We start from the raw sequence: 24,539 nt of genomic DNA, 5'->3' as shown, positions 1-24,539 counted from the left end.
TTTGTATTCGCAGAGCAGATTCTCTCTGTGTCGTTGTGTTTTTTCCTCTGTCATTTCCTGTGTATCCCAGAATGACCTGCACTACTTACCCCAAACCACAATCTGTCTAGTTTTGCTGCTTTCTGGTTATCTCCTCGTCTACTTTTCTGGATTTCTCTCTCTGTCAATGTGACATTCAGCACTGAGTGTTCTTCATAACTCCTGCTCAAAATATGCAGTGTTGGGCATCAAACATCAACCTCGCGGTAACAAATTTCAGACTGAGTTCATCGAGACAAACCCTCTACGATTCTCTATGGCTAAAGTGCTCAAGCATCAGTGCTTCAATGCACTGATGCTTGAGTTAACGCAGATAATCAGGAATGTAACGGTTCTGAAACCAAGGCCAATACGGCAACTCAAAGGTTCAGGGTTTCATGTCGGTGAACCAACCAACCCACTACCACCTCTTCTGGAAGTTCCAGAAGTATCCAAAATATTAACAGTGGCTCAATGATTCAACATAATATTCTATAAATGTATTATTTCCTATCACTTCCCTTTATGCACCAGCTTTACATTTAGAAAGCAACAGAGTGTCTATCAAAGAGACTGAGACTATTTTTATAGGACGTTTCTATTACTTAAAAAAATAGATAACAATTTGAAAACGTTGGAGCACGATGTAATTAAGTTCAAGGTTTCATATATAAACCCTCATATAGTAACAACCCTGTACAATGAGATCAATGGCTTCTGGCTCGTCCCTTCAGGGGTCACCACAGCGGAAAGTGTTCCACACATTGATTTGGCCTGAGTTTTTACGCCGGATGCCCGTCCTGCCGCAACCCTCGCATTTTATCCGGGCTCGGGCCCAGCCACCGAGGGCAGGCCAAAAATAAATACATTAAATTACAATACAGTACAATAATACATTTGTATAAAAGGAAAAATGACACAATTAAGGATATTTCTGACATATCCACAAAAGAATATTCTCCATCTACTGTATCTACAGTGTCTGTTTCCATGCTGCATTCTCCTCAACATTCTGCTTTTATTTGACATGTCTCTCTTTCTTATCACATCATCACGAACAGCCAGTCCACCCACAAAGCCACCATGGAAACCAAATCCACCTCCAGCAGGCAGATGCAGACACACACACGATCACACACACACACACACACACACACACACACACACGGAGGACTGGAGCATGTATGCATCATGCGTCGGGACCTTGGGCTGTCACATTCACATGCAGGAACCCGTGTTTAGACTGCAGCTCGTCTACTAGCTGTCCAATGAATGTGTCCAGTGCAAAGCCAGGGGCAACATGGACACACACAGTATATGAGTTTGTTTGTGTGTGTATGTACACAAACATACACACAACTGCTGCAAAGTGTCACGTCGACAATGGGAAACAAAGCAGAAGCAGGCGATGTCCTGCTGGATCAGTGGGTTAACATCTGTCACACACAGCAGCTTATTGTCACTACCAGTGATTCTTTCACCAACTTCTTCTATGAATCTACTAACTAGGGCTACATAGTATAATAATTATTTTCAATGTGTAGATAATTTTCCCATTATTAATAACCTGGCTTAATGGCTGTATAATGACGCCATTAATAGCCTACAAATCATCAGAAGCGAGTGACGAATGCTCAGCCTACTTTCCTCGAGTCCCAAAAAACCCAAAGCTACAGAGCAAATGTTTTATCTGAAGAGGCTGAAGAATACAAACATTTAATTCTGCTCTTTACAACACACCAACAGAACATTTGGTTCCGTCTGACATTATCGTAGCTGTGTAATTCCTGCTCAGATTTACTGTGTGGCTTCGCCCTTTGACAGTAAGAGTTCTCCATTAAGCCACAGGGGTCTCGGACAGCACTCCCGAGCCCGTTTGGTTATATTCACGTAGTCACAGAAGCTTGATGGTTTCTTTTTCATTCATTTTCTATGTCATTAACTCGGTGTGTTCTCTCCCGTAGTTGTCTTTGTCCTCCTCTGTCCCCCTCTCTCTGTCCCTTTCTGCAGGTGTCCCCCGGCTTTGAAGCTGTGTGTCTTCCAGCGTGAAGCTACTGGTCCTACCAATCTGCCCGATGTTTTGTTGTTGCTTTTTGTTGCTCTGTTCTTTTCTCTCTCCACTTTTCACTCACCCCAACCGGTCGAGGCAGATGGCCGTCCACCCTGAGCCTGGTTCTGCTGGAGGTTTCTTCCGTTAAAGGGAGTTTTTCCTCTCCACTGTTGCCTATGGCTTGCTCCAGGGGGAATTGTTGGGTTCTCTTTATATATCTTTATAATCTTGACTTTATTCTGTAAAGTGCCCTGAGATGACTTTGTTGTGAATTGGCGCTATATAAATAGTTGAATTGAATTGAATTGAAATTTTTCTTTCTACCGCAGCTTCAGGCCTCGAAGGTCACAAACGTTCAGCAATGGATTTTCCCCGAGTCTCTGAAGCTTTTCCCAATAATAGGTACTGTAGATGGTGAAGGAGCTAAAATCTTTTGCTGAGAAATATTCTCTCTGAACTGACTGACTAGTCTCTGATGATTAGTGGATTCTCCCTTCATACCCGATCACTGAGGCCTCACCTGTTACCAATTAACCTGCTGGTGTTGGGATCACCCAGAGCAGTGGTACTTACAACATTTCAGTCCAATTTTGCAATTTCTTTTTTTAAGTGATGCAGAAATACTTTACAGTTTGCAGCTTAGGTATTTAGTTTACTTAGATGTTAGTCAGGTAAAATGTTCAAACAGGCACTAAAAGCATTGCTGCATTTGCTTTGTTTATTTCACAAGCTTAACTACATAATTAACTACTTGCTTTAGCTGTTCTCAATATATAAAAATACTAAATAATTATCTCAATTTATTAGCAATAAGAGAACATGTTTTCCAGTAAGTCCAGACTGAAAAAAATCCTGTGAGCTCTTTACATTGTGAAGTTATTAATATTAGATTCAGTCGAACGTCTCATCCATTCACGGTCTCAGCAGTAGTGACACCCCCACACACTTTGATCTAGTTAAAAGGTAAAATTGTCAGAACCACACAGATAGAAAAACAGTCCCTGAGCGTCAGGATTGTCTTGGCGTTAACATCTTGATCTTCACGCTGCTTGTTTTTCACATGTCATCTAATTCAAGAACATCACCGTCAGTGCTGGGAAGGATGTTTTCACTCCTGTGAAGCAGACGAGGCCATTTTGCTCTTTTGTTCCCAAGCAAATGCAAAATATGTGCTTGTTTAAGCTTTTCAGATGCAAGTACTCGCTGCTTTGTCTGGTTTAAATTAGTGTAAATTCAATATAATTTGGTTTTGTGCTGTTGGCTGAAAAAAAAAGAAAAACATAATCCAATCCTGTTCAACTTATTCCAAATATCACCTATAAGGCCTGAGAGGAGTGCTGCAGTTAGGCTGGCACACTTATGACAGACTGCAGGGCTGGTAAAACCGTGTGATCACGAGTACAGCTGCAATAATTAATTAATGAATTAATTAATCACATCGACTGACAACCAATTACATAAATGGGCAAATGTCAAATACTGGTTTTAATGATTTTTATGCAAAAGTGTCAAATATTCAAAAGGATTAGATGAGAGGATTTTGTTGACGTGATAGGAAATTGAGTGTCTTTGTAAGTTGGACTGTTGATCTGCCAAAACAAGACATCTGAGGGTGTCGCACTGGTCTGCGGCAAATAACAATGAACATTGATTATAGCAGCAGATTTCGTCGCTGTTGTTTGACATTTTGGTGACACGAAGATTAATCGAAATCAATCCAAACGAAAAATACTTAATCAGTAATAAAAACAATCCTGAGAACTCGACGGTCTGTGCGGCCGAGCGTTCTGCACAGTTTCCCAATGTTTAAGTATGTTTCTGATCAGTCTCTCCTCCCATTGGCTATTGGACCCCTGTGTGACTAAGCAGCGGGAATGTGGAAGAGCTGAGGACGCGAGTGATGCTGGCTGCCACCTGCAGTGGAAACACAATGTGACTGTATCACTTTGTCTCCAAAAAACATAATGTTGGAGATTGTTGTATTTTAAATTGTGGATTTAGCCAAAAGATAGAAAGACACACCCAGCTGGTCTTTATGTAACATTAAACGTGCACGACAACAGGTCCTGTTCGCTGTAACCGCACAGACGCTGTTGCCACACTTCACCTGGGGGACGCCCACACTGGAAGAAACTGGGAACATCGTGTGCTGCTGGCCTTGTTCTGTGCAAGACGCAATGCAATGTGCTGTGGGGGTTAGGTAGACCAAGACCTGCCGTCACTCTGGAGGCAGAAGTGCACAACCTCCAAGTTCAAGTGCACGCCCAATTAAAAAGTACAAGTACCACTGGTACTACTAAAGCACCAGCACTAAGACAATGATTTCAGCTGCTGCTTAACACTAGAAATCAACGCTGTTTATAACATGTGTAGGTCAAGTCTGTGTTCCACATGGAATCAGCAGGAATCAAAAATGTTCAGTTCGTCCATGTACAGACTCAAGGACTGAATTTCTCATTTCTGACCCATCAGCAAATGCTAAATGCTGCTTTAAGAAGTAGCAGCGAGGAGACAGTGAAACCTTTAACAAGGAGAAAATGTTTATTGTGAATTCATTTGACACGTGTGCTGTAAACTGCAAACAAACGTTCACAGATGATTTGTTAGCCAGAGGTCTGTGTTACTAAAGACACTTGGTGAATGAAAAACCCGGAGTGTGTGAAAGCGGAGCCGCTTTATGCAGTGAAAGCTGCATTAAAATCAAATCAGAGCAGCATCATCATTTATATCTTAACATGTAAAACATCTTCTGCAGGTTTAATATGTGTTTAGGGGCCCTGAAGATACTGGAGTTAAAGTTTAAAGTTTTATTATTTATTTAGATTTTTCTTTGTGATGTAACATTGTCATTTTGATTTTTGTTCCATCGTACTTTTATTCATGTCAAATCATAACTCACACACACTCACACACACACACACAGAAGCAGCCTACAGCTTAGTTGTGCTGAAGCTCAACAGGCGTCAGACGTCATCTCAAACGACAGTGACAGCTGCTCGATTTGGATCCCACACCGACGCACCCCCAGCCGGAAACCCGGGACTGGAGCTCTCTGAGCAGCTCAGTCTACATTATCAAACGCCACATCTCCACTACTGCTGACCGAGTACAGAAAACCGTTCAGTGCTAAAGTTGGCATCAAATTAGGACTGTAACTACTTTCTATAACTGATCCACCAACTGCAAATATAACCATTTGTTCTATAGCCTGTAAGTAAAGATGTAAGATGGAGGAGCTTTAAATCTGACATCTGAGAAGTAGCAAATAAAAAAGTAAAGACTTTGTATATTCTGTTTTTATCAGTCTACTGCATCAGGACATTATCACTCCATTCAGTGGACCGTTATCAGTTCTTATCAGCCCATCGGGTCCAGATGCAGGGTGACAAAACAGAGGACGTTTAAGTGGAAAATGTTTTTCTTCAGGATTTTTACCCAAATCACTTCAATTCAACCACACTCGTGTGAAACCATAACACATGACAACCACCTACCGAACCAACTGGGAGGTAGTAGGACACCTAATGAACTGTGCTTAGTCTGATAATAACTGATAACCGATCACCGTCAATAACAGTCAAATCAGATGAAATTTCATTGTAACATCTACAGTGACAATAATTATATTTAGGACCTTTGGCTAAAGCTACAATATGAAACATTACTTCTCTGCCCAGCTCTTCCTCTCCATGCTCTGCTATGCTCTGCTACCATCTGCTACCTTTAGCACTTCAGCTATTAATCATTATCACATTACAGCAAATAAGACGCTGCAGAGTTAACTAATCGAGCAGGGATCACTCTTAATTCTCCGGTCAATTAGAAGGCTGAGTCTCGCTCGAAGACTTTCAGAAGCAAATGTGTTTGCACGGCTGATTTCAGGATGTGCTGACAGCACCTCTCTACAATAAAATATATTTCTACAAATATGTTTTGTTCAGGTAACAGTCCAAAGAAAAACACATTTCAGAAGCTGGATTTCTCTGGCAAATGACTGAACAACTTATTTCACCATCTTCTGTAAAACCCCACAGCAGCTTCATACCATCACTAAGCTCAATCACCTCAAGTACAAAAGGCCAAGCAATTCAGAATTTTTTTTTTCATGAACGTCCTGAGTAAGCACGATCATTTTCCTGCAGTATGAAACACTGCAGATACGGAGCACCGAGCCTACGCTGACCTGAAATGCATGGCCTCAGGCGACACATGCACCTCGTGGTGGCACATTAATGAACAGAAAATCTGTTCATGAGGAAAATATCAGAACTGTGACACCATGTTTTCAGAAATGTCCAAATCAGTTAGAACCTGAGTGAAACAACAAGCAGAGACTTTTAATAAATCCATTTTTAATACTGCAGCAAACAACAAGCTTTGCTTTGATGTGGAGAAGGAGAAAACGTGTCATCAGACTCACACCTGAGCTGAGTTTGTGTTGGTCAGACAGTTTCAACAGTCACGCAAACTCTGCCTCTGCTCATTTCTGACACAACAATCAGCTAAAAATGATCCAGAGATCACTGAAAACCATCCACAGTGAACTACAGCTTCCAGGGTGTTTTCATCGAGTCCTATTCTTACCTCAGCTTCCAACCATCCTCCTCCCCTCACACATGTAATGAGTCATCCCTGTTGTCTATAGACTCCACTACTGAGGACAATAAAGTATTTAATGTTATGGATTTAAATCCATCCTTCAGTCTCTACTCAGTCCAGTGTTGTGGGAATTAGCCTCCTGCATATTTAGCCTGGTTGTGCACAAACTGCCACCTGCTCTCAGCTTTTACCTGAATAACTAACAGTCAGAAAATCTGAGAGTTCTCAGCGGCACCATAACGGATGTTCATAACCTGCAGCTACAACCTGAAAATGAGAAAAGACTGAACTTATTTTATCCTCAAATAACAGATAAATACACTGTACACACAGCAACAGAAGACAGATGACAAACTAACAATCTAGTGACTTTGCCACATCTGTCACATCAGGCAGCTTATTGGTTCCGAGTGGATCTAACAATATTACCTGAAACAATGAGTTTGCTTTAGTTTGCCACTACAGAAGACTCAGCTCACTCGGGTTTTCTATCAGAGTGATGCCTCTTAACTAATAAACAATTTTGTCTGTCCACGCAAAGGTGAAGCCTGCAGGGAGCACACACCCCAACATTTGGGCTGGTCACCGGTTAGTTAGCAGCAAGGAATCAGACCTGATGCGTTGTACTGTCAACAGTGATGACGAGGGCAGGAGAAAAAAGCTGAACAGAACCTGATGAAATGTTTGCTCGAGCATTAACAGAACTATCAACACAGGTGCAGCGGATGAACCTGCACACTAACATTTGACTCCCTGACTTTGCAGGAATCTTCCACATTCTGGCTGTTGCACATTTCCCACAATCCCGCAGTGAAACTCCGGCCCTGGCTTCACAGTGTAAGCCTTTAATGGCTAATCTGAGGACCACAGGAGATCTCAGCTCTGAAGATCGGGACCCTCGACAGCTCCTCAAACTGCAGTGCAGCCTTAAGTGAAAGCTCCCAGATCCCCTGAACGTGCCCGTCCATGCCCCCGTTCATCCCATCTGCAAGTCACGGTGCACGAGAGTGGCAGCTAAATGGTCCGAACCGCTCAGGATCAGCGCCTTAATGCCCACAGGTCACAGAAAAACAACAGGGATGATGTGATTTAACAACGGTAAGCAAGCGAGTGGGGAGAGAGGCTCATCTGCCAGAGCTCAGCTGATTGCTGGCTTCATCTAATAAACAGGTGGGTCGTCTTCTCTTACACGAAGAATAAAGGTTCGTTCTGCAGCGCTAACGTTCAAACCGGACAGGGAATTGTTGCCTCGGGTTCAATAAAAGCAGAGTCTGAGGATGGAAATGTGCATGTGATTCACTTCTTTTGCTTCCTGTTGTTTTTTTGGGAAAAGGTGTCTGTTACTAATCAAGCAGAAATCCCTGAAGCTCTGTGGCTTAAGAGGAGAACGTCTCTGCAGCTCTTCACCTCAAGATACGACGAGCATCTTCACAAAAAAGGGTTTAAAATGATACTGTAGCTTTAAGTTGAGAAAATCACCAGCAGGGCAGTGATGCAAAGGCTGATTCAGTCAAACTAAATCTGATGATGACTTGTCTGTTTCATATCACTGTAATTAAATCAAACCAAATAAGTTCCATTAGCTATCAATCTGCAAACACTTTCCTTGAGTTATTTGGTCAAATGTCCAGTATTATAATATATAATGTGCAGTGACATCTTCTGATTTCCTGCTTTCACTGACCAACAATCCAACACTGAGGATATTTTCGCTTAAAACATAAATATAAAAATTGTAGCTGATTATTTGTGTTGTCTTGGCTAATTGTCTCACATAAGAAACTTCGGGGAAGGTTTGTGGGCACAGTGTCACTGCGTTACTGACAAACCTATCAGCATTTTATAATCATCTGATTAAGTATAAGCTCAGATCTTGGAATTCTGGTTTGAGACAAAAAAAAAAAGCATCGAGCTGAGCTGTGGAAACATGTCACGCCATCATTTTCACATGACTTTACTGATGATTTTTGTGAAAACATCTGGAATACAGTCCTCCTTAAGATGGCACGCTCTTATTTTGCAAGGAGCCCACACAAACCAGCAGCAGTCACGTTCTGGCCCTCTGAGCACCACCGACACACACAGAAACACACACACACACACGTCCATCACACTGTCAGCCTTCATCCTGCTGTGGTTCACCAATAATCCTGTCAGTCCTCACACACACACACACACACACACACACACCTGAATGTCTGGAGTGTTTTGTGCTGGGTGACGTTTGTATGTGACGTTTCCACTTCCTCCCGCTGCTTCCATCATTAATAACATCTGCCAGCAGCAGGTTCTGCTCTGATAAACACCCTCGGCTGGATTAGGAGCTCCAATGAGGCTGCAGCTGCCACAGTGTTACCTCAGTGTGTGTGTGTGTGTGTGTGTGTGTCACTGCAGTGTGAGAAAAATAATAAAGGCTTTTATGAATGATGAGTGTGATCAGAAGGAAACGGGACAGTTTGATGTAGCCACGTTTAAACGCTATTGGGGATTTCAAAGAGCCACGGTGACGCGTTTGGATCAAAGCTGCACATGCCTGCTCGTCTGGACGTTCTGTGCAATCGTGGCCACTTTCACGTTAAATTATTCAACATTTGCTCCACAATGTACAGCATCTCGTCTGCATCGTGCTGGGAGCGCTGTGGCAGTGTTCCCAGCTGCACGTCACTGCAGATTCTGAAGGTGAAAACTCAATCCAACCACCAAGCACACAACATCTGCTACAAAGCAACGGAAAGAACCTTAGTCTGCTGCAATAACACAGACCAGTAAAGCTCCCACACACACACACACACACACACACACACACACACCTTTGCACACTTTTATTCACAATAAAATGACATTTTAGCCAAGAAGGTGGCGAGTACCCAGCATGTGTCATGTGCCTCCTCGCTCACCATGCAGGCCTTCCCGAGCCTGCATGAATAAAATATGCCTTCCTCATTATATAAGGCAGAGATGCTCCCTTCTCCTGCAAGACGGGCTGGACTGGAATTACAGCAGTGGATTGCTGTGATTGAGATTCAATGGTCCATAGAGAGAAAGTCAGAGTGTTTGTTCAATGTGTGTATGGAAAGAGAGAAGAGGGTGTGGGTGTGTGTGCGTGTGTGTGTATCCTCCTCATCCTCAGCTGCTCTGCAGGCCCAGGCCCAACAACACTGAGGCAGGAGGCTCAGATCACGGGCATCAAAAGCCAAACTGGCCCAGTGTGCTGCTCGGTCAAGCAGCGCTGCATCGCAATGCTATTATTAAGCCCACACACACACTCACGCACTATCTCACACACACACACCCACACACACGCACACAAACACAGGTAGACGTTGCCTGATTGTGTCAACATCTCAAGGTCAAACCACCGGTTGGTTTTGGACCAACACCAGACAAACACATCGGGTGTTCTTATCATATTTTTTTGCGTCACCGCCGCGGAGACAAAGAGCAGCGGCCGAATCCCGCAGTGCGCGCCGCTCTGCCCCATCCTCTGCGGGCTACACTGAACTGCCCAGGCCGGTCCCTGCCTGACAAACATCTGGATGGGAGGAGCGGAAGGAGGAAGAGGAGGGGGTGGAGGGGGGGCGCAGGAATGAACGCTTAAGATTCCGTTAGTAGGTAACTAGGGTCCTGGTTTGGATGGAGATGATGGCGATGGTGGTGGTGATAAGGGAATAACGGGGGAAGGAGGTAGAGGAGGGGGGAGGAAGGCTGCGCTCATTAAGCCCGCTTTTATTATCGTCTTACCCTCTGACAGCTCCAGCTCCAGCTCCGCCAGCCGGGCTCGGATCTCCAACGGTATCGGCGACGCCTCACGGTCCGCCATTCGGCTCGTACCGTAGTCAGCACCTCCTCGGTTCAGCTGCTGCCGCCTCCTCGTCCTGCGCCACCGCCGCCGCTTCTCCGCCTGCCCTCCTCCTCCTCCACTCCGAATAGGAGAGCTTCTCCTCGGCGGCCCCTCCTCGGCGGAGGCGCGTAGAGCTTACGAGGCGTCGAGGGAGAACAAAGAGGGGAAATCTGGGTCTCGTATTAACGGGGGCCCTCCATGGCGCACGGACCTTCGAATCGGTAAAGACCCCGGTTGCTCGTTCGGCTCTTTACGCTGCCGTTGCGGGGGTTGTGGCGCTGGTAGTGGTGTTGGTGGTGGTGGTGGTGGTGATGATGATGATGATGATGAGGCTTCGAGTCAGCGCTGTTTGCGGCTCCTTACCGCTGGTGTCACGTGACCAGGAGGAGGAGCCGGACATCACCGGCAGATGGCGCAGCGAGCAACCACACCTATAGAGCCGAGTGAGGGTGTAGTCACCGGGAACACCTGGGCCTGCGGTTGGCACGAATCGCGTTTGTGGCTCATTTTCCGTACATTTTGAAGCTTTTAACTAATTTCCACAGCTCTTTAGTTTCCTTAAGACGCACCACTGGTGTTTGCCATTTATCAAACTAAATACAAATGATAAGTGATATTGACACTAAAGACAAAAAGATCATCTAGTTTTGGCAGCTGGCAGAAACTTACAAGTGAGCAATGAATTCCTGAGGAACACTGGCCGTGGAGTGGAGGAGTCAGGGGCTGGATGACCCCCCCCCCCCCCTCTACATGCTGTAGGTGTAGGACCCTTCTAATTAAGATCAGTGAGACGGAAGAAGCTTCATGTGGTGGTGACACGTGCTGTGAGCGAGCATCAGTTAGTTATTCTACTGTAGTTCTTCAGTATTCACCCCATTCGATGGCTTCCAACAAGCAAACATCCTCCCTGTAAACAAGCGCTGATGGTGGCATCACCACTGACAGTGAGGCTCATCTGCCATCTGCTGGTTAGAAGGCTCAACCACAACCGAAGGGTGTGAATTCAGTGCCGATGGTCCTCAATCATGTATTTATGATGTAAATGTGAAAGTGACACATAATGACGCGGCAAAAACTGTAAAGTAAGTTGAAGAGGCGAAAGACGGCTCAGTGATGGTTATGGTGAGTTTATTCAGCAAAATGGAGAAACAGCAGCAGCAGTTCACTCAAAGTGGGTCAATCACATTGACCAGCTTTTACAGGTGATGGAGGCTTTTTAATAAATCAGCTCAGCAGCTGAATTCATACAAAAGGACAAAGGAATGACTCAATTCAAATCAACCTAACAACATACATGCATACAGGTGAATACACAGTGGTCAGGGATCTAATTATCAAGTCTCAGAGTCATCTCCTCTGTGTTCCCTGCTGGGACAGCTTCCCGATGAAGCTGTGGACTAAAGACAGAGCAGACAGAAGGTCTGCTGAGGTGCGAAAGCAGAGTTCAAAGAATGCAAGCTGGCATTTTGCATATGTAGGACATTTCTCTCACACATGGTGCATAAAAGAAAATGTGAACTTTTATGAAGATGCAGACATTAAATAAAAGTAAAGCACTAACCTGCTTAGCACAAACATAAGCTCAAAATGACTATTTTCTATCTTTATTCAGTATTATGTACATCTGTGCAAACAGGATAACATGTCTGTTCTCCCTCCACAACAGCTGCTTAACGTGTTAAAATACTATATTAAAAACAAAAAAATAATAAAATCTAACTCATCAGTATAATGAAATCAAAGACTCACAGCCAACAGCTAACTTCCCTTGATGCGATGGCCTGAAAGGCACCTTCCTGTATCCAGGATGCTGTGACAGTGAGTGACATCAGCTAGACTCCACACTAAAGCGCTCCAACTTAAACATAGCAAACTAAATAAATACCAAAACTAAATTAAAATAATCATGGGAAGATAAGGGGCTGATTAAGTGGGACCAGCCATCCAGTACTCACTAATTCACACTGAGCCTTGGTTCAGGGACTAGCACTGATGTGTGTAGAGAAAAAGCATCATGTAAACCCAAAGCAGCTGTGTAGAATAAAGAGTAACACAGATGTATGAAAATTAAAAAAAAGTCAGCAAGGAAACATCCAACACAAAGGAAAAGCAAAGCAAAACACAAGTGATTTAAAATGGATCCAAATGCAAACCAATAAAGAGAAGTAACAAAAACGACGACATTTTCAGCATCATTCCTGCTTCTTGTCTAAACTCTGGAGAGTTAGCTGTGATTGGTTAGTCTGTTCTGAACCAGTCAGTAACGCGACCCAGCCACAGCCCATAAACACTTAATGTCAGCAGTATTGGGAGGAGTTGAGTTCAAAGATTCAGATCCACATTTGGCTGAGTTGAACAGTGCAGTCAGTGCTGAGTTTAACGTATCCCAACAATCGTCCTGCAGTGAAACACAGCAATATTCATTCTCAGTGTTAGTACAGGAAATAATTGAGCTTATAGGTTCACATATAAAAACAAAAACAGAGAAAAAAAGAAAAAAAAAACGGGAATAAAAAAAAGCTTCCTATGTTGTCTTTTTTGCCATCTTGTCTGATCTCCATGGCAACATAGTTGGGAGGAGGACGGAAGGAGGGGTCGGATCTCTGGATAATGCTCTCCGACAGACCTCAGCGTAGGTGGGCTTCCTGGGCTCCTGGTGCCAATCACAGCACAAGGTGGGATCAGTGTTAGTGTCTCAAAAGTGTTTGAACATGGTTTTGTTTTTTGTCTTTTTGAATTTTTCGTATCTCTGAGAAGCAACAAGAACAGGGGACGTGTGCATGACGAGTTTACAGGCACAAACTGATGTAGTTTTATACTTTGCATAACATCAGAAGTTTAGAACATTTATGTCTGTGAGTCTGCAAAACTGCATGGAATTGTTTCGCTACTTTTTTTGCTGTAAATCATCTTGGAAAACTGCAAATGAGGATTTTAATCTGATTATGAAATGATAGTAATTAGTAATTTGCTGTAAAAAAAACTGATAAACACACAGCTGGAGAAAATGGAGATTTTAATTACCGGCTGGCATCAGATATATTTTCAGTAAGGCTCCAGTTTTGTGAATATTTCTACTCGTGTTTACATTCAGTGGTTTCGACAGGACAGACAGATGTGTCCTTAGATGTACATCGAACAGTCTGATTACTATTTCACAGTAGTTTCCAGTTAAAAAAAAAAAGAGAGAAACCAGTCAACACCACAAGGTAGTGAAAAGTGGTGCTAAACACGTCTTACTGTGACTGGCTCCTGTGTGAGCTGATCTGGTTTGGCCTCACCGCTGGTCTCCACAGTCTCCTTCACACAGCTATGGATCAAAGTGAAATAATCTTAATACACAGAAGCTGGCACCACGACAACTTTGTGCTGTGGATCCAATCATGCTGCGAGTAAAACTTAACAGAACAGAAACATTGAGGAAGATTGGAACATGAGAGATTAACCAGATCAGTTGCTGCCTCAGGGAAACTTACTTATGTGAGACTGGCTGAGGATCTTGTGAAGCTGTGGGCACTGATACACAGGGGCTGCTGCCTGGACCCTGTGGTGAACAAAATAATAATTTAGTCATCAGTATACTGTGTACACCCAGTGTCACTTTATTAAGTACACCTGGTTAGAACTAATGCAGGTTAGGCCATCAGTCCTGTAAGACATTCTTCTGCTCCATGAAGGTGTTTCTCCATTTCGCCCGTACTCTGAACAATGACACTGCTGGATCTAACCTACATTAAATGTTTAAATGAAGTGTTGATTCATTTCATTGTAGGAGTTTTCCATTAACAATTAAGGGTGAATCTAATAAACAGACTGCAGGTGAACAGTTACTTTACTCAGCCTGAATAACTTTTTGACAAGAAATGAATTCACTTCGCTGAGCATCAGACTAAAGGTAAACAACATGTGTGTAAGCCAGACAAGGACTTGGTTACCTTGACGTTGCTGTGTGCTACAAGTACTGTTGCCCTGGCTGCTGGAGGAAGAGGAGGGAAGTTCTCCAGGTTGAGCTCAAGAGAAGATGGTTGATGAAGAGGGAAGTTCTCCAGGTTGAGCTCAAGAGGAGATGGTTTAGGACGAGATAAGTTCTTCAGGTTGAGCTCAAGAGGAGATGGTTGATGTGGAGGTAAGTTCTTCAGGTTGAGCTCAAGAGGAGATGGTTGATGAGGAGGCAAGTTCTTCAGGTTGAGCTCAAGAGGAGATGGTTGATGAGGATGTGTCTGACTTGGTGGATTCTACACAAAAACAGTGAGTAATAAAAATTAAGAAAAAAATTAAGTAATAAAAAGTCTCAACAAACTGAACTTTGCAATAATGCTCAGTGGCTCCTTACATGACTGCTTTCAACAGATCTGTCCCATGATTTTGGGATCTCTCTCCTCCTCTGGCTGGGGTTTCCTCTCCTTCAGAGCAGACACAGAACAGACGATGGATGTTACTGCAGCTCTCAGTGAAACATTAAACTCAATGTGTCAGTGACCCTTTATGTTCGCACTGAGGAAATGCTATTTATATGTAAGCACAGCTTCTCACTTCAGACTACAAATCGCCCCATGACTCCAACTACAGCAAGGCCTTTACTGAAGTCAAGCATAAATCCTCAATTTCATTTTTATTGTCTTTCCGATTTATTTGTCACGATGTTTTCTTGCTTATTCCCAGAACATAAAATACATTATTAATGTATAATTGTTTCCCTTGTTGGTGGCCAAATGAAATAATAAATAAAAGGTGTTAAAAATTAGTTTTGCTCTTTTGCAGCATTACTATTATATGTAGTGGAAGATTAATAGGAGCGATATTAACAAGTGTCAGAATGAATAGGGAAATATGTTTTCACCTTCCCTGCTCAGAAGGGGGAGCAATTTGCTTGTTGGACTCCATCTTTCCACCTTTGCTCTGGCGGCGGGAGCTACCCCGCGGTCGCCCTCGACCCGGTTTCATCGGCGAAGAGGAGCGCTCTACTGATGCTGCCTCTGATGAGTTTGACAGGTCGCTCTGCTGCAGCTGCCAGCGTTGTCCAGAATTAAACCTCTTTGAGCCTCTCCTGGTACAAATAATTGGTCAAAGGTTCGGCTTGCAGGTGTGTGCATTCACACAAGGGTTAACAGACACAAATACGATATCAACTTATGCAACTAATAACTATTGTGCAACAGCAGCTGATGGACAGAATGACAAGTAGATACCTCAGCCTTTGTGGGTTGTGAGGTGTGAAGTTGGAAGCTACTGGGAGCCCATTCATGAAGTCGTCCATCAGTGATCGAGGCTGTGGACAGAAAGAAAAATGCATGGCAGCTTCATCACGCTGCAAAGCAACAGCCCACACACTCAGTGAGCCTTACCCAGGCGCATCATTCATCATTAGCATTAAAAGACAAGGCGGAAGACAAGACTTCCCAGTTCTGACACAAAAAAAAAAAGGCACGTTCCTGTCAGATATCTTCCGGCAAAGCACGTTGAACACAAAAGCTTTTACCTCGGCACATTCAGAGTATCCTGCCACATGTGAAGCCCACATCTCATTGGTGAAATTGTACAGCTGCTGTGTTGGCATGTGGGTGCAGCTGGTTTGCTGGTAGGTGGTTGGGTAAATGTGGGGGCCATAATAATTGGCAAACTGGTCCAAATGGACCGGCATGTAGCCATTCTTTGGAGCGTAGGAAGTGACTGGCATTGTTTTAGCCTTTATCCTCACCATAATCGGCTTTCCCTTAAACATCCGAACCTCTTCACACAGGCATTTGTAGGCCTGAATATGCAGGGAAACAGCGCGTGTCTGACTTATTTTCTTTTTAAAATCATACAAACTGCAGTTTCATGTTTAATGGACACACAATTCTGATGCAAACAAAATAATTCTTTGACATGTCTTTAAAGTAACATCCTCATGGGCAGCTGCATGATACCTGCTGTGCATCGGTTTCTGACTTGAAGGTGATGAACCAGTTATCATTGCTCACAAATTCACAGCTCAGGAACTTGGGCATATTCTCCCGATCAAAAAGAGCTTCCACCTCCTGCACGACAACAGTAACATTAAACAGGCCGACACTGCCAGCTTTATTGATATGACGCTTCCTGACACTGGCAGAACATGATCTAGGTCTTAGGTTATTATTCAGAGCAAGTGGTACCACAGAGAGAGGATTTTTATCTAACTGCTCAGCTGCTGTCGGGTGAAGGTTTTGATGAACTAGATCAAATATTGTGCTGATAGTATTGTGAAAGGATTATTGGGTGTGGTGGTTGCAGTTGGTGGGCTCTTGCCTCGCGAGGTGTGGTGTTAGGAATCTCACGAAGGATGACAACACAACGGCTCTGTCTGGGCCGAACCTTCTGTCCACATGGAGCCACCTGAACTATTGGCAAAGCTGCCATCCAAAGAACAAACAAACAAAAAAAATATTAAACCACAACTAGAAAAAGAGTTTACACAAAGAAAGTGCAGTGTGGATGCTGCAGCGCTGGAAGGATTTTCCAAGCAAAGCTGAAAAAGTGGAAAAGCTGAAGAAGTGAAGTACAAATGTAAAGACATTTGATAAACAGAATTGAATTCATCTGTTTTGCCTTGAGTAGATGTAACATGAAATAGCTGAGCAGAAGATATAAACTACTATGACCATTTCAAAACATTGTGTTAAAGTTGAAATTTCACCAGGGCAAAGTATCAGAAATAAGCTGAAAAAGCTGAACTGCTTTTGCTGAAATGGCTGAAAACAAACTGTCGCTTGCTTTTTACTGGTTAAGCAAACATAAAATTCAATGGCAAAAACTTTAAAGGAAATTGTGTGATGTCAGTGACAATCAGACTATGAAAGTAAAAAAACTATGTAAAAAGTTGTTTTGAAGTTCGAACAATGTTTCTAGGCAAATGTCTGCCAAAGTAGTTAGGAGCCAAAAAAGTAATAATAAAATTTAGAATAACATCTACTGTGGATAAACCATGTTCACACCACGTTTATAATCAGTGAGCACAGCATCCGGCTTAAAAACAAGAACCACCACATAAATAAATAACAAACCTAAGTGAGACACTGAAAAAAATAATTTCTTATTTATATTTGATATTGGAAATGGAAATTGCTTATACTGTTACTTCATTACCTTTTCTAAGTATTATATCTGAATTATGTTTTTAGCTTATGAATAACTTTTGAGCTGAACGAAACAAAAAAAGAACACTGACATTTTAGCACGTCTGAGATGAGCTCCATGTCCGTGCTGAGACTCTTGATTTTGTCAAGACTGGCCAGAGTTGCAATGGAAACATACTGGTCACTGTCCATCTGGGATTTGAGATACAGGTCGTTGTCGTAATGCTCCCTGTGGAGGATGGAGAATCCAACAAGGGTTCAATGGTTTTTCTGCTTTGACACCATGTTGTGTAGTTTACAGCCGCAGTGAGCGATTATTAATAAATATTACTGGATGACAACATTTATTTAAGACTAAAGAGAAGTGGTGTTTTCTGTGAGTTACCTGGTCAGGCAACACTCCAAAACTCTCCTCAGGTCTTCTTTGATATCTGAAACCAAAACGAGTCACATTAGGGCTCACAGTGGTTTTACTGGGATGAGGCACTGCAGCAGTTAATAAAACCTGTGGTCTACCTGTCCCAGGTGAGTAACTGGACTCTCCATCCCCTACAGAGGCTTCAGCACTTAACAGTGTCTCATAGTGTGATGGGCGGGACTCAGCCGGACCCACAGCCTCCGCCAGCCCCATGCTCTTCAATTCAAACTGTGGCATGTATCCTAAAAATCAGCCACAAAACATCTCCCTCACATTGTGATGTAGCGTGCAGGCAGTGACGTCCAGAACTGTTGTGTTTGTCTTTTTCAGAGGATAAATGAAAAACTCTTCTCCAACCTACCTTCTTGATTGGTGAGGTTGTCTGGGAATTGCATCCATGACTGTTCAGCTTTTGTGTAGGTAGTGTCAGGAATGTAAAAGTGGGGACTGGACCAGGGCTCAGCTTCAGGGTTAAGGCTGAGGGCACCAACAGGACTCTGAAATGGAAAGACACAAATGTACACTATGTTGGATCTATGGATCTAGAGCACAGACAAAAGGAGAACGGGGGCTAATTAAACAAATGTTTGTTAACTACAGAAAACAGATGAGAAGCTGACGTGTGATCGTGTTAACTGTTGATCACCCCGTTTTTCTCTTAGTGAGATGGAGGCTGTGATCCGACTCTGTGGTGATTCTGAAAAGTGATGCCCCAGTGCCTCTTTACCTTTGTACCTTCCTGATTGGTGAGGCTGTCGGGGAATTGCATCCGTGACTGCTCAGCTTTTGTGTAGGTAGTGTCAGGAATGAAAAAGTGGGGACTGGACCAGGGCTCAGCTTCAGGGTTAAGGCTGGGGGCACCAACAGGTGTCTGAAGTGGAAAGAGACAAATGTTCACAATATGAAATGTTCGATCTATGTATTTAGAGGATGGAGGAAAGGAGAACTACTAAAATAAATGTTTGTTAACTACAGAAAACATAGATGAGAATCTGACGTGTGATCGTGTTAACTGTTGATCACCCTGGTTTTCTCTTAGTGAGATGGAGGCTGTGATCCGACTCTGTGGTGATTCTGAATAGTGATGCCCCAGTGCCTCTTTACCTTTGTACCTTCCTGATTGGTGAGGCTGTCGGGGAATTGCATCCGTGACTGCTCCGCTTGTGTGTAGGTAGTGTCAGGAATGTAAAAGTGGGGACTGGACCAGGGCTCAGCTTCAGGGTTAAGGCTGGGGGCACCAACAGGACTCTGAAAAGGAAAAACACAAATGGACATAATGTTGGATCTATGTATCTAGAGGACGGACGAAAGGAGAACGGGGGGCTAATTAAAGAAATGTTTGTTAACTACAGAAGCATAGATGACAGAGAATGGGAGGCTGACGTCTGATCACCTTGTTTTTCTCTTGGTGAGCTGGAGGCTGTGTTCTGACTCTCTGTGGAGATTCTGAAAAGTGATGCTCTGATTCAGAAAAGTTGGCTCCGCTTACAAGTGTGACACCTTCAAAATGCTCTGAGCCAGGCACCACCTCCCCTTCAGTTTTTACATCAGAGCTGTCAGGCTCGTTGGCAGCATCATTAGCATCACATCCAGTAAACAGACGTTCTGCATCTTGACCTGGTGTTTTATTGCTGCTAATTTCTAACTTATCAGATGCAGTTAAGCCACACTGAAGAGTCAGAGGTGTGGGAGGCGTCACCGCGGAGATGATGGAAAGTGATGACACTTCATTAGCAGGGTCGCTGGGACCTGTATCACTGTCCTCAGCAGGGTTTCTCTGGACAATCACAGGAATGGCCTCATTCTGCAGGGAGGAGTTATCCATCCATCCAGAAACCTGCTCCTCTATGGGCAGCTCAGAAGAACTGGGGCTCTGGCTGGATGTTTGCACATGCTGTTCTGTTCTGGGGTCAGACTCATGCACAGGATTCACATTGGAATCCACACACACATCTAATTCTTTCTTCTGGCAGTCAACCACCATTTCCTCTGTGGACCTGATGACTCCCACTGCTGCTCTGTCCTCCACTGAGGAAAGAGTTCCTTCCTCTAGACACACACAGTCCTCTGTAACCATTATGTCTTCTGAACCATTCCCTGTCTCAGCCCTCACACCTTTATTCTTCTCCTCAACATCTGCACTTTCATCTTTATGTGATGTCATCAACATTGCATCCTTGAAGTCATCTGTGCGGTTTCCAGCTGTCTGACAATTCAAATCTTCGTGCTGAGGACTGTATGTTGTGGATACCTGAGCATCCTCGCTGTTTATTTGGTAGCTGGTCAGGGGCAGCAGCTCGGGCAGATGGTCTGCCAGCTGTGGGAATACAACAGATTTAAGTGATGTGGTCTGTTTAGAGTGTGACAGTGACAGGTTGCTGGCAGAGTGGTGAGCAGCATGTGGCTGTGTATTAGCTGGTTCCTCATCATGTGACTGGCTGTTCAGTTTACATTCTCCAGTGTGTATAGAGTGAAAACATGTGTCTTTGTGTGGTTGACCTTGAACCAAGGACCCCTCTGTGCAGGGCAGGGTTTCTGCTTGAGCTGACTGCAGTGATTGTGCTGCTCCAGCTGTTTGTGGTTGGCTGTGATCAAGCTCATCTTCAAAGTCATCAGGGTCAATAGTACATATGCTGTAGAAGACTTGGGTACTTTTCTCAAATTCTTGATGCAGCGTCGTGATTACACACACTTCCTCAGTCTTCTCCTCAGCCTGTCTGTTTGTACACGTGTTTGTGCTGGTTGTGATAAAATCAGCCTCCCTGTCTTCATGAGTGCTCGCTGCTTTAAGGACCTGCTCACTCCACATGGGGGTCTCCGTGTTGGCCACAGTGCTCTTTGTCAAAACTTTGTTCTTCACTTCTGAATGTTGTTCCTCGTCTTCCACAGGCTTCCCCCAAGCCAGTCCATCTGGCACACATGTCTCCTCTTCCTCCAAGCTCACATGCTGAGCTACAGCCACAGCGTGCTGCCTGACCTGCTCTGTCACCTCACTCAGCCCATCATGAAGTGGGGATTGTAACAGGCTGCTCCTCTCATTCTGCAGGCCAGGGCAGGGGTCCTTACCAAAGCAGCACCCCATCTTCTCCAGCCTAGAATGGGAATAAAACAAAAGACTGCTATGGACACACACAACAGGAGCCTAAACAAGAGGGGACAAAACTATGAGCAGCTCCTCACGATGGCTCAGCCACAAAGACCCTCTACTCCCCCCCTCGCTTCGCATCCCACCCTACCCTCCCCCTTTTCCTCCCCTGCCCAGAATAGCAAAAGTGAAGGACCTCACATGTCCCTGCCACTCAACGTACAACTGCAGACCATTTTGTGTGTGTGTGTGTGTGTGGGGGGGAGTTAGACTACAGTTTGAGAGTGGTCAGCACATGGCTCAGTGGGCACCAATCAAAGAGCAGTAATGCAGCAGTGTCCCCTCCTCCTTCTCCCATCCCACCATTCACTTCTCTCATTTGCCGTCCGCTCTAATAGCTGAACTTAAACTTCCAATAACTGTATCTTGTGTGTTCTTTCCCAAAGCTGAGCTGAACTACTGCTCTTGTAACAAACTTTCTATAAACATTGTTTCTATGACAACTGGTTAAACAAACTTAAGCCGTAAACTTCAAAGGCAGTTCTATGACATCATTATGACATCGGTAGTTATACATACACCTATTAATCTAACTAACCTTACAATACACAATATTAACAAAAACAGAGGAAACCCTGGTTAGCTCATACAATTAATATCAATAATACATCCCTTCTCTGTTATTAAAGTTTTATTCTGCTTATCTGAATTGAAGGCCTGAGGATAGAGCGCTCTGTGAAATATAAATACCACAGGTATATCTGTGTAGTGAGGATTATAGTTGCAGTACTTGGTAGTAGTAGTAGCATCCAGGACCCAGTGTTCCTGTAGATCTGTTGGACATAGGCAATTGGGGTCTGACGCCACGTTTCTCGGGCTGGAGGGCAACTGTTCAGGACGAGCACTGTCAACGGTCGCCAGGGAGACCTATGGGGTCGGGGGGGGTGGAGAGGAGGAAATTAGTCAATGCCAGCTGGCATGATGGAAACACTTCCAACAACCTGATACTCAATATGCACTAAAACAGCAGCTGTCCTGACAAATATTGCAACACAATGTAACACAATGTTGTGTTTGTAAATGGCCACTTCTATAGCGCTTTTATCCAAACGCTTTACATTGACCCATTCACACACACACACACACACACCGATGGCGGGGGCTGCCACGCAAAGTGCTCACCTGACCCACCGGGAGCAACCTGGGGTTCAGTGTCTTGCCCAAGGACACCGGGGATCACTGACCCTGTGGCCTTAGCAACTGAGCTACAGCAGTCAGTGATAAGAAGATGTCCAGACCTTATCTAACAGCTCCATCCAGGGATTTCACGAATTACTTTTATTAATCTGTTAATAATTTACCAGATTAATGTCAAAACTAAAGACAGACGACAGTCACAATTTACCAGAGCAGAACACTTTAGCTTCATATGTTTAGTTTGACACACAGCTGAATAATATAAAAACTAATAGCAGTTCAATTTTGTAAAACTTTAATAAGCAAAGTCTTGGTATTTTACTTTCTTTTGAGATTTACAGGATTAAGCATTATCAGTTCTTAAAGTCATTAAATGACTTGTTTCACTGCATGTTCAACTGTTTGAATTCAATTAAAATAGAGTAACATTATGTACATTAACAGTATGTACTGTAAAAGCCTAATCAAGTGCAGAACAACTGTAGTATGCAGAGTATAAAACTATTAGCCAAATAATCAATTGGTCGATTGAGGAAATTATTTTGAATGTTACTGCTTTCTGCTTCTAAACTGTGAAGATTTTATGTTTTTAAGCATCTTCTGTTGATTATTGTTTAGTTTTGGACAAACAACTAAACTCTGGGCTTTGAACCTTTTTTAAGCATTTTCAGACACTTGATTGCCTCAACAATAAATCAAACATAATCACCAAGATAATAATCCAGTACATTAACAGTTTTTTTTTACAGTCCCACTGATGACAACACATTTTTCTGCTATTCATAGGGCTCGAAAATCACAGTGAAAATGTCAAGTGTGGAAATCCCTGATTTCCAGTGTCCATGGAACCTTTTCAAATGTCTTATCGACTCCACAGATCTTAGTATGACAAACACTGAACATTCATCGAGTCCCACATTCCAATTGAGCTGATTATAAAGTCATTCCCCACTACATGTCCCACAAATCACTTCCACTGAACAAGACAAGAAACAGTGCAACCTCCACAGCTACAACCTTAACCTCCCACCAGTACCTTGCTGCTCTCCACAACCTCGTAGTCAGCTCCTTCCATTAGCTCCATTAGCTCCACTAGCTGGACCCTGGAGCTCCAAAAGCTGTGTCTGTTCTTTCCAGTAGCTGTGCTGCACAACTACTTTCGTAACCAACCTTCTGAAGGTCTACATCGTCTTCTCGACAACTGCTAAAACAAACTTTAAAGGACAAACTTCAAAGGTAAGCACTTCAAAGGCAGCCATGTGATGTCATCAATGACGTCATAAGTACGCTTCTTAATCTAACTATCCCCACGATACACAACATGCACAAAGAACAGAGGCCACCCTGGTTACAGCCCCCTTTAATCCACCAAACAACTAATTCATTAGCAACATTTAACAGCAACTCATCTTTAATCACTGCAAGTTCCAGACTCACTTATACCCATATTACCTCAACCAGAGCTGGTTGCCTCCAGCAGCCCACAGCCTTCCTTAAGCTGGGAACCCCCTCCTCAGTGTGCGGCACCTTTCTTAGTATATGTTTGTGTTGCTTCTGGAACAACGAGCCTAAACCAGAAGCTCCGTGTCCACTTTACGAGCCAGACTTGGATTGGATTTGTTTCAATACATTTTTTTATGACGTCATTGGATTTAACTGCGAGTCTCTATAGGATATTAATGGAACATAGTGTTCTGAAAAGGAGCCACGGCCAGAATGTTGCATGTTCGAATGAAGAAGTATTCTCAAGATTTCAAAAATAAAAAAATCTTTTAGTATTTGAGGGAGCGCAGTACTGATGGAATAATCCATCCTGTCTTTTTCAGAATTCCGAGACACGTTTACCAGAAAAACACGTTGAAACTGATGTTAGCTAAGTTAACCACAGCTCCCGGCACGTGTCCCACTTTCTGCCTGGAAAGCTCGGTAACTTACCGGCATTATTAAACCCGCCTCCAAGGCCAAGTGGCTGTAGTTGGAAACAGCTACTTGTGGGACAGTTCGTGTCAAACGTCCCTCCAAATAAGCCCCTTTAACACTTGGGGGTGACCGCACCGCCGCGGGCCCGCTAACGGCGCCGCGCTCGCCCACTGCTCTGCGCGAGGAAGCCGGGTGAGGAAAAGCCTCCAAACAAACGCACGTGAGGGTGAAAGTCAAGTTCGCAGAACCTGGAAGCAGCCACCGACCTCCGGTTAACTGGCTACCGGCAATTAATCGAACAACGCCTCACGTTA

General features: G+C 43.8%; 3 protein-coding genes across 8 annotated transcripts in view; all 3 read right to left on the bottom strand.

The window, feature by feature from the left end:
* LOC137104722 (disco-interacting protein 2 homolog C-like) overlaps positions 1-10,861 on the bottom strand; it is a 55,898-nt gene extending 45,037 nt beyond the window's left edge. For all 6 annotated transcript variants that reach the window (XM_067486331.1, XM_067486333.1, XM_067486336.1 and 3 more), the window contains exon 1: positions 10,409-10,861. In XM_067486331.1, coding sequence (XP_067342432.1) covers positions 10,409-10,487 — 79 coding nt within the window. In that variant the 5' untranslated portion in view covers positions 10,488-10,861. The remainder of the gene's footprint in view (positions 1-10,408) is intronic.
* Positions 10,862-11,706: 845 nt separating this feature from the next.
* On the bottom strand, positions 11,707-16,271 carry LOC137104723 (uncharacterized). Its single transcript, XM_067486338.1, has 7 exons — positions 15,698-16,271; positions 15,349-15,555; positions 14,842-14,911; positions 14,444-14,743; positions 13,985-14,052; positions 13,749-13,818; positions 11,707-13,161 (listed from the first exon to the last, which is right to left on the bottom strand). Exons 1-7 carry the CDS (start codon positions 15,799-15,801, stop codon positions 13,033-13,035), a joined length of 948 nt encoding a protein of 315 aa, XP_067342439.1. The 5' UTR covers positions 15,802-16,271; the 3' UTR covers positions 11,707-13,032.
* Positions 15,863-21,158, bottom strand: LOC137105070 (uncharacterized). The gene is made up of 11 exons (XM_067487019.1): positions 19,417-21,158; positions 19,128-19,271; positions 18,751-18,894; positions 18,385-18,520; positions 18,122-18,265; positions 17,991-18,036; positions 17,698-17,834; positions 16,779-16,882; positions 16,418-16,528; positions 15,988-16,260; positions 15,863-15,913 (listed from the first exon to the last, which is right to left on the bottom strand). Exons 1-11 carry the CDS (start codon positions 21,103-21,105, stop codon positions 15,863-15,865), a joined length of 2,979 nt encoding a protein of 992 aa, XP_067343120.1. The 5' UTR covers positions 21,106-21,158.
* Positions 21,159-24,539: the final 3,381 nt, after the last annotated feature.

This window comes from Channa argus, chromosome 19, assembly GCF_033026475.1.
Source record: "Channa argus isolate prfri chromosome 19, Channa argus male v1.0, whole genome shotgun sequence".
NCBI classification, from domain to species: Eukaryota; Metazoa; Chordata; class Actinopteri; order Anabantiformes; family Channidae; genus Channa; species Channa argus.
This window is presented reverse-complemented; position numbering and strand designations above follow the sequence as displayed.